This window comes from Polypterus senegalus, chromosome 9 (genome assembly GCF_016835505.1).
Source record: "Polypterus senegalus isolate Bchr_013 chromosome 9, ASM1683550v1, whole genome shotgun sequence".
NCBI lineage: Eukaryota > Metazoa > Chordata > Cladistia > Polypteriformes > Polypteridae > Polypterus > Polypterus senegalus.
Window position 1 is genome coordinate 29807492 of NC_053162.1, and position 12684 is coordinate 29820175.

At 39.5% G+C, this 12684-nt stretch overlaps 1 protein-coding gene across 1 annotated transcript in view; it reads right to left on the minus strand.

The window, feature by feature from the left end:
- LOC120535455 overlaps nucleotides 1-12684 on the minus strand; it is a 135079-nt gene that overhangs the window by 105249 nt on the left and 17146 nt on the right. The window contains exons 5-6 of the mRNA XM_039763332.1: nucleotides 7668-7815; nucleotides 1361-1550 (exon numbers count right to left, since the gene is read on the minus strand). Coding sequence (XP_039619266.1) covers nucleotides 1361-1550; nucleotides 7668-7815 — 338 coding nt within the window. The remainder of the gene's footprint in view (nucleotides 1-1360; nucleotides 1551-7667; nucleotides 7816-12684) is intronic.

Here is a 12684-nt window from a genome sequence, read left to right on the forward strand (position 1 = left end):
AAGATCTCTAAATACCTATCTATACATTTTATAAGTCTACTTGATGTAAGTTTAGGGTCCATCCATCCATCCATCCATCCATTTTTTGCCACTTATCTGGATTCAAGTTGTGGGGGCAGCAGTCTAAGCAAAGATGCTCAGATATCTCTTTTCCCCATCATCTCCTCCAACTCTTCCAGGGAAATACTGAGGTCTTCCCAGGCCAGTTGACACATACAATCTCTACAGCATGTCCTGGGTCTGCCCGGAGGTCTACTCCTGGTTAGACATGCCCAAAACATCTCCACAGGGAGGCATCAAGGAGGCAGGCCACCTAAACTGGCTCCCCTTGATGTGAAGGATCCAAAATGTAGGTCCATAGCTTTCATTCTAGTTGATGAGTTATTCTGTAGCATTAGACAGTCCAACTGAAGGCTCAATGATCAAATGAACTGCAATGTTTTTATTCCATCTTATATAATACGCTACCATGGCTGTCTGTTTGTCTGTCCAGGATTTTAAATCACCTGTAGCTCGCAAGCCGTTTGAACTATTGACCTGAAATTTGGTAAACATATAATACGTGACCTCTACTGTCCACTTTCAGGGTGATAATTTTTATTCCTCTTTTTATTTTTATTCTATTTTATTGCAGAATCAATTCTCAGCAGAGGCCAGAAGGGTGGCAGTGCAGCGCATGCGTACCGGCGTCGTTCTCATTCCCTACCACCTTCACCGTCACTTCCCCTACCACTTCATATCTTAAATCATTCTTGAGGCAGATTGAAGACTTAAGTGCCAGCTTAAGTGAAAAATGAAGAAAAAACGTACTAAGTAATTGCAGCACAAACACTGACTAACCAGTTTTAACGCGAAAGGATGTCGACAGAAGAAGAGAAGAAGCGGGACGCTAGGGTGCATCACCCTCTGAGCAAACGAATGCTAAATGTACAGAGCATGAAAACTAGGAATGCTCAAGTCAAGTGTATTCACTGCACGTTATCATTGCAGTGGGCCATTATGCAGTGGACCATTATTGGTATTGTATAATTATAGAATGATTTATATAATGCAGAAGATGAGGAGAATCACTAAGGTTTAAAGGTTTTTAAGTACAAGGCCAGCATAAGAGCTGCTTAGTCAACCCCAGTTACTCTGTTCACTGTAAATCCCCAAAACCTTTCCATGTTTTTGCCCACCACTATTCCTCCCACTCCTATTTTAGCTTCTTGCATATCTTTGGCATGTAGTGAATCCCTGGAACAGCTCTGTGTGAACATTAAATCCACACTCCAAGAATTCATTCAAATACCATATGCTACCACCTAGTCACCATAACTCCCCATCTAAAATCTAAAGCGCAATAAAGCAGCATCCTTACCTTATTGCAAGCAGCTGTCCTCCATCTTGTAAAGTCAGACGAGTGCTCACTGGCAAGGGTCTGTTGTCTTTGAACCACCTCAAAGACAGAGGAGGGAGTCCATGAACAGTGCAATGAAGTACGGCCGAGTCGTTCACAGCCACAGTGATATTAGCGGGTCCCTGAGTGATGACCAGTCTGGATGGAAGGACTAAGCTCAAAAATAATTGTTAAAGAGAAATTGGGTCAGTCCACTGTAAATATTATGCTATATGGAACCTCATTGCTACATATTTTAAAGTATGTAAGATGCCAACACTGTTTTAAATGTTGTTCCTGTTAAAGGCTGAGGCAATGAGATCACACACATCACTGAAGCACCAATTACATTTCTGGTGCATTTTTAAATATCCTTGTTTGGCATTTATTTGATACAAATTTTTTCATCCATTCATTTTAACACATTTATTACAAGTCAGAGTCATATATTGTGGAAGCCTGGCCCTGCAGCATTGAGCACAAGGCAGGAACCAATGGTGAATAATGGATCAGTTCACAGCATGGTGTGGTGCACCTCACACGCTCCTGGAGGCGTATGAAGGTTTTCATTCCAGGCCAGACAATTATTTTCAACCATGAATTAATTATAAATCAGGGATGAAATACACAAAAACACACAGTTTCACATTCCGTGGGGTAGCTGTCTTGTGTCTAAGCCAGAATGCCAAAACTTTGAAGAAATATTAATTTCTATTTATGAATAATGTTCATAAATGTGTGATTGGTTTAGATGTGACACTAGACAACAAATAACTAAGACACTGGCTGTAAGAAAATAATAAACTAAGATGAAAGAATGTGAAAATGCACTCATTGAGAAGATTATTAGGAATACACATACACTTGCTTATTAATGCAATTATCTAATCAGCCAATCATATGGCAGTAGCACAATGCATCAAATCCAGCACATGCAGGTCAGGAGTTTCAGTTAATGTTCATATCAAACATCAGAATGGGAAAAAATGGTAGTAAGTGTGACTGTGACTTGATTGTTGGTGCCAAACAGGCTGGTTTGAGTATTTCTGTAACTACTGATCTCCAGGGATTTGTACCCAACAGTCTCGAGAGTTTATGCAGAATGGTGCAAAAAAACAGAAAAATTCAGTGAGCGTCAGTGCTGCACACAGAAACATCTTGTTGATGAGTTTGAGAAAGGAGTGGAAATGTTGTCATTAGTTCCTTAGTGTATCTTATGGTGGATAGTTTAGGCATAGGATTGTCTCTTAATGGTTATTGAAGTGGAATTACAGTATACAGTAGCCATCCTCTATGAATATGACCCCTTAATGCTCATTATAGGCTTTGCAAAAGTGTCACTCCTCTGTGACCGATATTGCTAAGTCAGATAAAAGATGGATCACCTGCTCACCGAGAGGCCCACTTTCTCACTTCCAAAGTGAAAATGGTCCTTTGTTTTACAAAAGCAGATTCTCTCCTTCTTGGAGATTTGATGTTACATTTACAGTGGTGTGAAAAACTATTTGCCCCCTTCCTGATTTCTTATTCTTTTGCATGTTTGTCACACAAAATGTTTCTGATCATCAAACACATTTAACCATTAGTCAAATATAACACAAGTAAACACAAAATGCAGTTTTTAAATGATGGTTTTTATTATTTAGGGAGAAAAAAAATCCAAACCTACATGGCCCTGTGTGAAAAAGTAATTGCCCCCTTGTTCAAAAATCACCTAACTGTGGTGTATCACACCTGAGTTCAATTTCCGTAGCCACCCCCAGGCCTGATTACTGCCACACCTGTTTCAATCAAGAAATCACTTAAATAGGAGCTGCCTGACACAGAGAAGTAGACCAAAAGCACCTCAAAAGCTAGACATCATGCCAAGATCCAAAGAAATTCAGGAACAAATGAGAACAGAAGTAATTGAGATCTATCAGTCTGGTAAAGGTTATAAAGCCATTTCTAAAGCTTTGGGACTCCAGTGAACCACAGTGAGAGCCATTATCCACAAATGGCAAAAACATGGAACAGTGGTGAACCTTCCCAGGAGTGGCCAGCCGACCAAAATTACCCCAAGAGCGCAGAGACGACTCATCCAAGAGGTCACAAAGACCCCAGGACAATGTCTAAAGAACTGCAGGCCTCACTTGCCTCAATTAAGGTCAGTGTTCACGACTCCACCATAAGAAAGAGACTGGGCAAAAACGGCCTGCATGGCAGATTTCCAAAACGCAAACCACTGTTAAGCAAAAAGAACATTAGGGCTGGTCTCAATTTTGCTAAGAAACATCTCAATGATTGCCAAGACTTTTGGGAAAATACCTTGTGGACTGATGAGACAAAAGTTGAACTTTTTGGAAGACAAATGTCCCGTTACATCTGGCGTAAAAGGAACACAGCATTTCAGAAAAAGAACGTCATACCAACAGTAAAATATGGTGGTGGTAGTGTGATGGTCTGGGGTTGTTTTGCTGCTTCAGGACCTGGAAGGCTTGCTGTGATAGATGGAACCATGAATTCTACTGTCTACCAAAAAATCCTGAAGGAGAATGTCTGGCCATCTGTTCTTCAACTCAAGCTGAAGCGATCTTGGGTGCTGCAACAGGACAATGACCCAAAACACACCAGCAAATCCACCTCTGAATGGCTGAAGAAAAACAAAATGAAGACTTTGGAGTGGCCTAGTCAAAGTCCTGACCTGAATCCAATTGAGATGCTATGGCATGACCTTAAAAAGGCGGTTCATGCTAGAAAACCCTCAAATAAAGCTGAATTACAACAATTCTGCAAAGATGAGTGTGCCAAAATTCCTCCAGAGCGCTGTAAAAGACTCATTGCAAGTTATCTCAAACGCTTGATTGCAGTTATTGCTGCTAAGGGTGGCCCAACCAGTTATTAGGTTCAGGGGGCAATTACGTTTTCACACAGGGCCATGTAGGTTTGGATTTTTTCTCCCTAAATAATAAAACCATCATTTAAAAACTGCATTTTGTGTTTACTTGTGTTATATTTGACTAATGGTTAAATGTGTTTAATGATCAGAAAAATTTTGTGTGACAAACATGCAAAAGAATAAGAAATCAGGAAGGGGGCAAATAGTTTTTCACACCACTGTAAGTCAAAGGGGCCGCATCTTAAATCTGCAGCTGCATATGAAATCTCATGTCCCATTCCAAAGAAAATAGGATAATGCCACTCTGTTCTACAGCACCTTAATAATACATAGTTTAAGTATTGCATACTCACCGGCCACTTTATTAGGTACACCTTGCTAATACCGGGCTGGACCCTGTTTTGCCCTCAGCGGCACAGATTCAACAAGGTGCTGGAAACATTCCTCAGGGATTGTGGTCCATAGTGACATGATAGCATCACGCAGTTGCTGCAGATTTGTCGGCTGAACATCCATGATGTGAATCTCCCATTCCACTAGAGCCCAAAGGTGCTTTTTTAGAATGTGGAGGCCAATTAAGTGCAGTTAACTCATTGTCATGTTCAAGAAACCAGTTTGAGATGATTTGAGCTTTATGACATGGCACGTTATCCTGCTAGAAGCAGAAAATGGGTACACTGCGGTCATAAAGGGATGGACATGGTCAGCAACAATACTGATGTAGGCTGGCATTTAAACAATGCTCAGTTGGTACTAAGGGATCCAAAGTGTGCCAAGAAAATATCCTTCACACGATTACACCACCACTTCCACCAAGCTGAACCGTTGATACAAGGCAGGATGGGTCCATCATGCTTCCATGTTGTTGACACCAAACTCTAACCCTACCATCCGAATGTCACGGCAGAAATCGACACTCATCAAACCAGGCAAAACCAACCTTCTATTGTCCAAGGATATTGGTGAGCCTGTGTGAATTGCAGCCTCAGTTGTCTGCTCTTAGCTGACAGGAGTGTCAGAATCAGAATCAGAATATCTTTATTGTCATTGTAACAAATACAACAAAATCAGGTGCAGTCCCTGCGGTGTCAAAATATTAAAAAATATAATTAAAAAAGGAGAAGAAATAAGGTAGAACACAAACATTCAACATAAGACCTTAATTGCTCATGAACACTATTGCACAAGATGTCATCTATTGCACTGCTGCATTAGAGGTGATTAGGTGGCAATTCAGTGCCCTAATAGCAACAGGGTAGAAACTGTTATTCAGTCTATTAGTCTTTGTTTTGATGTTCCTATATCTTTTGCCCGATGGCAACAGTTGGAACATGTCATGAGTGTCACCACTGTGGTCTCCTGCTGTTGTGGCTCATCTGCTTCAAGGTTTGACGTGATTCATAGAGATGCTCTTCTGCATACCTCGTTTATTTGAGTTATTGTTGCCTTTCTGTCAGCTCCAACCAGTCTGGCCATTCTCCTCTAACCTCTGACTTTAACAAGGCATTTTTGACCAGAGAACTGCCCTTCACTGGACATCTTCTCTTTTTTATACCATTCTTTGTAAACCCTAGAGATGTCTGTGTGCGAAAATCTCAATAGATCAGGAATTTCTGAAATACTCAGACCAGCTTGTCTGGCACCGACAACCATGCCACATTCAAAGTCACTTAAATCATCTTTCTTCCCCATTCTGATGCTTGAACTTCAGCAGGTCATCTTGACAATATCTTCAGGCCAAAATGCATTGAGTTGTTGTTGTATGGTTGGCTGATTAGATATTTGCATTAACAAGCAGTTGAACAGGTATACCTAATAAAGCGGCCAGAGAGTGTATATCCTCATTGTAAACAGAATTTAAAAAATAACAATTTGACTAATTATGTTTAGCATGCATACAATTTTAGCTGAAGCAAAGACAGCTCTTTCAGGCAGGGCCCTTAAGTGATCCGAGCAGATGCATTGTTCAGAGATAACAAAAGCATCAGCCATATTTGGGTTTTAGAGGTCCTAATCTGCATATAGCTTATGCAAATAGCTCAGTGGGTAGTTATCGATTCCTGGTGTTGGTCACAAATAGATCACTGAAAACGCTAAAAGTGTGAGTATTTAAGGCTTGTCAGGATGTCTTGAAGCTTAACGCCCTGTTGGCACAGATGTGACGTTGACTCTGTACCCAGAACTGTGCCTTGACTTTCCTTCCGAAAGATGCAACCACAGTCATCAAACTGAAGAACTGATCAATAATTGCACTGTTTCAGTGGCGTCTCTTCAGCTATATTTGTATGTATATATGACTATACTACAATTTATATTAGGAGTGAAAGTTGCATTTTAAAGCAATTTAAATTTCTTTTGTGCCATATTTCTCTTTATATTTCCATTATGGTTATTGGGAGGGTTATACAGTATATACTAGTTAAAGCAATGAGCTGCATTTCTAAAAAGAACAATGGCTAGAGAACATGCGCCCCCTCCTGGACACATTTATAGTTTCAAGAAATTCAAGTATTGTAATGATAAATATTTTCATCTAAGCAATATTGCATTTTCTTCCATCAATAACACAGACGGATTTTTTTTTTCCCTCTGTGAATTTACCTTCCTTCTTCTTTTGTTTCATGACGTTGCATCTTAACTGTAAATGCTGATGAAAGTAAATGTCTGTTCTGGAATGACAACTTCAGTGTGAGTCAAGAATCACCAGAAACAAAACAACATCAGATCCACCACTAGGGCCCACTCATAAACTCATATTGAATCACACAAGCGCCTTGAGCATGGGAAAGGCGCTATATAAATAGAATGTATTATTATTGTTATACAGACATGTGAAGACTCGACACAGACACCAACAAGGCTGGCATTTAAGTTCACCTTCTGGATGTTGTGAGGGAGCAGCACTAATCATATATCAATGATTCACCACAGAATAAAATATAAATAATAAAACAGCAGTGTTTATTTGCAGCATGATAGATAGATAGATAGATAGATAGATAGATAGATAGATAGATAGATAGATAGATAGATAGATAGATACTTTATTAATCCCAACGGAAATTCACATAATCCAGCAGCATTATACTTCTTTAGCACTGCTGCCTCACAGCAAGGCGACCAGGGTTTGTGTCCCGTGTCCTCCCTGTGTGGATTTTGCATGTTTCTCCGATTTTTCTAGTTTCCTTCCAAATACATGCCGGTTAGGTGGACTGGCCCTGGTGGGTGTTTGTGTTCATCCTGAGATGTACTGGCAGCCAGTCCAGGGTTTGTTCCTGCCTTGTGCCTTATGCTTGCTGAGAGATGCTCTTGAGACACTGCTCAGGATTTAGTGGGCTTAGAAATTGGTACTTATTTACATATACATTAGTGAAAATAAAATGAATTAATATACTAAGAAAATTTTCAAACCTTGAACAGAGAGAAGGGCTGCCGTACTGGAGACATTAGTTCCTAGCATTGAATTGTGGGTCACACAGGCATACAGTCCTTCATCTTCTTTAACTACAGCAGGAATATACAAAGTCCCAGAAACTTTCAGACTTTCTTGGTACTGTTCCTAAAAGGGAAAGATGTACAATATTTAATTTATTCTGTTTTTCATTTCATACTCCTGTACAAGGTCTCATGCGCTGAAGAGTATTTTGGCTACACAGCAGATGCCACCCTAAGCTGGAATGTAAATCCATAAGGGACCCTCACCAATACTGTATCGGTTTAGAGTTGACAGAAAATCTGACGTAAGGCTATTGTGAATTTGGAAAGAAACTGATGTACCTGGGGAAAGCCCAAGTGGATACATAGACAATGACCAGGAAACACCACTATACCTCTCACATTTAAATTATATTTGGTGTTATATCATTGCATTTAGTTTTATTAAAGTCCCCCCATCCTTTAAATGTTTGAATTGGAAGAGGGAGACAGGACGTTTCCCAATAGGAACCTTAAAAAACAGCTCAGATCAGCCCACTAAAAATGGACAAATTATTATGCAGACACAAGGAGGCTGAGTCAGCTCCACACAGACAGTGACTGGCCACAGCATTCAGACCATGGAGACTGCATCCATCAGGCAGCAGTGCTACCACCGCAACACTATGCTAATCTTTATCTTCAGTACAACTTAAATCTTCCTCACTTTTAGCTAGATCCCTTATGTGCCATGCTGCCATTACTGCCACCCCTTTGTTTTTTGTTTGAAGTTTGTGGGCAGCTATCATCCTTTTTATAGAGTGCACACAGGCCAAGGATTAAATATTTGATCCTCACTCTGGCCAGGTTGGATTGGGGACGGGAGCCTCTCTGATTCTGATTTTGATATTTCAGTTTTTGATTTATGTTCCTTTTTCTTATTAGCCTTGTCTTCCTTCTTCTCCTCCTTACTGGATTTCCATAAAACCCATCCAGACTTTTTGGAGTTTTATCATTGGACATTTGATTTACGTTCTTTTTCTCATTGGCTATTCTATCCCTTTTCTCCCCCTTCTTAGTTTTCCATAGATTCTAGTCTTGCCTCTTTACCATGTTTTTTTAGTCCACCAAATACTCAGTCCAGCACCAATAAATTAGGCTCTATCATTTCCTGGACATTTTGGAAAGTCAAGTCATGCCACGTCGAAATGGTATATGAATGTATCTTGCATAATACATTTCCCAATATCTTGTCTGAAGAAGGGGCCTGAGTTGCCTCAAAAGCTTGCATATTGTAATCTTTTTAGTTAGCCAATAAAAGGTGTCATTTTGCTTGACATTTCACTACATCCATAATGGCTAACATGGTACAACACCCTAATACTCCTTTCAGTCTCCTTTCAGCGTTGGTTCATGCTAGGAATCCATAGATAGATAGATAGATAGATAGATAGATAGAAAGATACAGTAGATACTTTATTAATCCCAAAGGGAAATTCACATAATCCAGCAGCAGTATACTGATACAAAGAAACAATATTAAATTAAATAGTAATAAAAATGAAAAAAAATTAAAATAAAATTAATGTTCGCATTTACTCCCCCAGGTGGAATTGAAGAGTCGCATAGTGTGGGGGAGGAACGATCTCCTCAGTCTGTCAGTGGAGCAGGACGGTGACAAAAGTCTGTCACTGAAGCTGCTCCTCTGCCTGGAGATGATCCTGTTAAGTGGATGCAGTGGATTCTTCACGATTGACAGGAGTTTGCTTAGTGCCCGTCGCTCTGCCACAGATGTTAAACTACACTGGGAGTCAGACCTTTGCTCTAAATTCTCTGTTACTCTCTCTACTTTTCTGTTTTACCATTATCTAAGGTATGTGTTCAAAGCGTGCAGCAATTCTTTGTCTTCTTCTTTCCCATCTCATCCTTTTATAAATCATGTTTCTGCTACCCGGTTTCAATCCAAACCAATCCCTGTTATGTACGCGTATCTTCATGACGCACACAAGAAGCTGTCTCTCTGTCTCACTAAAGTGGGATTCAGATCTGGCACCTTTCTCACCCTTGAACTGGGATTCATTAGAACATCAGAACAATCTAGACGAGAACAGGCCATTCAGCCCAAAAAAGCTTGCCAGTCCTATCCACTTATTTCTTCCAAAAAAACATCACGTCAAGTTTTGAAAGTCGCTGAAGTCTTACTGTCTACCACACTACTTGGTAGTTTATTCCAGGTGTCTATCGTTCTTTGTGTAAAGAAAACCTTCCTAATGTTTGTGCAAAATTTACCCTTAACAAGGTTCCAACTTGATTAATTTTTAAACAAAATTTTAAATTGTTAAATAATTCAATATAAAATAATTAATGGAATTTATAAGACCCCCTCCCATAAAATGATAAAATGAGCCTGTTTGTAATTTATGTCCTCTTGAAGTTCCCAGTTTGTTTTCTCATATATTCTGGTCCTGCCTTTACGGTAGCTCCAACCCTGGCGTATGCAAGTTCTCCACTTGGTTTTGCAAACTGCCAGCACCCAGCGTCAAAGCAGTGCTTCTGTTCCAGTGTGGTTTCCCTTTCTTTCTTAGATCCACATCCCTGACGTGGCTTTATAAATACACTTGAATTAACCGCCTACTGTTTATTAGTTTAATGCATCTGATTGTAATTAACCTGTAACAATATAATGGTCCACAGAATGGTCAAACTATTCTAAATACTATAGCTGCTTTAGCGTTGTTACTCTCACTGCACCTTCTTCTTCTTCTTCTTTCAGCTGCTACCGTTAGGGGTTGCCACAGCGGATCATCTTTTTCCATATTACTCTCACTGCACCACTCAGGAGTATTTATCCCACTGTATTTGAGTGGGGAATCACAGCTCTACAGCAGCTGATTGGAAAGAGAATTATCGGTATACAGCATCAAGCACACGCTGGTCAGCCATGGTGTCTATTGAACTGCTCTCATTCGACAAACGCTTCAGAGCCTTTCCTGTATGGACCTCTAGGTTCAGAAACAGTTTCTTCCCAAGAACTATAAACGCACTCAATCAGTCCATCAAGTGCTCCTGTTTGTACTTATACAGTAAGTACAATTACCTACTGTAAACTTGCGATACAGTTATAATATTGCAAACCTGCGCCACTTTATAAAGCACGTATTTACATATGATGACAATATCATTTTTAAGATGAAATGCAGCAAAATATGTTTATTATATTATACAGATAAAACTTTAACTTCATTTAAATAATCTTTATTGTTAATAGTAAAACATGTGAGGACACAGTGCCACAGCGCTAGTGAAGAGCTGGTGCTCTGTTCACAGATTGTTCCTGCCTCGCGCTGTATTCTTGCTGGGCTGGCGCGACACTGGAAGGATAGATGGATGGAATAATTAAACATGTACTATGAAGATATTTCAATGTTCCTTAAAAGGTTTGAAGAATCGGTGTTCTAAGCTTGGCAGATGGCTGTTACAGAGCTGATTGTGTGGAGATTGGGTATTTGGAGAAAGAAAAGTACAGGAATTGGGCGTTAGTACATTTGAAAGAGAGAGTACTGCTGCAATAAATTATTTCATCGAAGGTCGCAGACGGTGCAGCAAGCATCTTGCGTGAGACATGAACAATCACTGCGCCACCGTGTTCCCATGTTTAATAATATGCTTTAACTCCTATCATCATGAAAATGATATCAAGTATACATCTCAGTATTTTAATTATTCAGAGAGCTGTAATATTACGAATGTAATGGATTCTGTGTTCTGTCGGAGGAAGAGAAAGCCCGTTTTAGAAGCAGGTAGTAATTCACACACATAGAGCACATGGAAGATCAAATACAAAACAAAGCATTTAACGTGCTGCTTTAGTTACGATGGGATTTGAGAAACTAGTAAATTAAATGATTTTACGATTAAGTTTATGATGTTCTACTTTAATGACAAAATAAACTATGTGATTAAAATTGAAATTTAGAGATTAAAGTTGACATTTTGTGCTTTTTTCCCACTGTGCATCTATTTTTTTTTCTCCGTACCCTAATAAGCTTTCATATGACAATCAGATGGTGGGCTACGACTCGACTTTTCACGGCGACTTTGATATCTGACAATTTCTTTTTTATTTTGAGAACTGTGCGACTTTGTGAACTTGAGCTTTCGAGTTTCTCCAACACGATATGTCAGTCAATCAACTTCCTTTTGTTGATTATACCACTGTTTAAACCAACAAATAGTACGTTTTTCCTTGCCTCCACTTAGTATTCGCTGAAATTCTATTTCTCCCCATGCTTTTGCCATTGCCTTTTCACAGAATGCTGAGCTTAAGGGCTATTTATATTGATTTGCATATTCAAAGAGGCGTAATTCTGGGAGGAGATGGGGCGGGACAGCAGGCGTGTCTTATTTTCTACAATTGATCGCCTAATAAACCCAGATAACTCAAAGGAATGCCTCCTAAGTACTTCCAGTAAAACCTGTGAGGCTATCGCTGTATTTTTCAATCAAAAAATTAATGATATTAGAAATAACATAGTATATCTCCCCAACACTAAGGATCCTCCTAAACCCCAGCATTCTGTTATAAACAAATTAAACTCTTTCACTAGGATAGATTTACCCGATTTACAAAAAATAATATCTCAATTAAAACCCTCCACCTGTGTCCTTGACCCAATACCAACAAGGTTTTTCAAAGAAGTATCGGGCATACTAATTGATAATGTTCTTGACATAGTAAATTCGTCATTAGATACGGGGGTCTTCCCAGACTGTCTTAAGACTGCTGTAGTTAAACCCCTTTTTAAGAAACATAACCTTGACCCCTCAGCTCTTGAAAATTTTAGACCCATCTCTAACCTGTCTTTCTTAAATAAAGCTCTGGAGAAGGCAGCCATTATGCAGTTAAATGACCACCTCAATAAACATGCTATTCTTGATAAATTTCAGTCAGGTTTTAGAACAAATCACAGCACAGAAACTGCACTCGTTAAAGTAGTAAATGATTTGCGAGTGA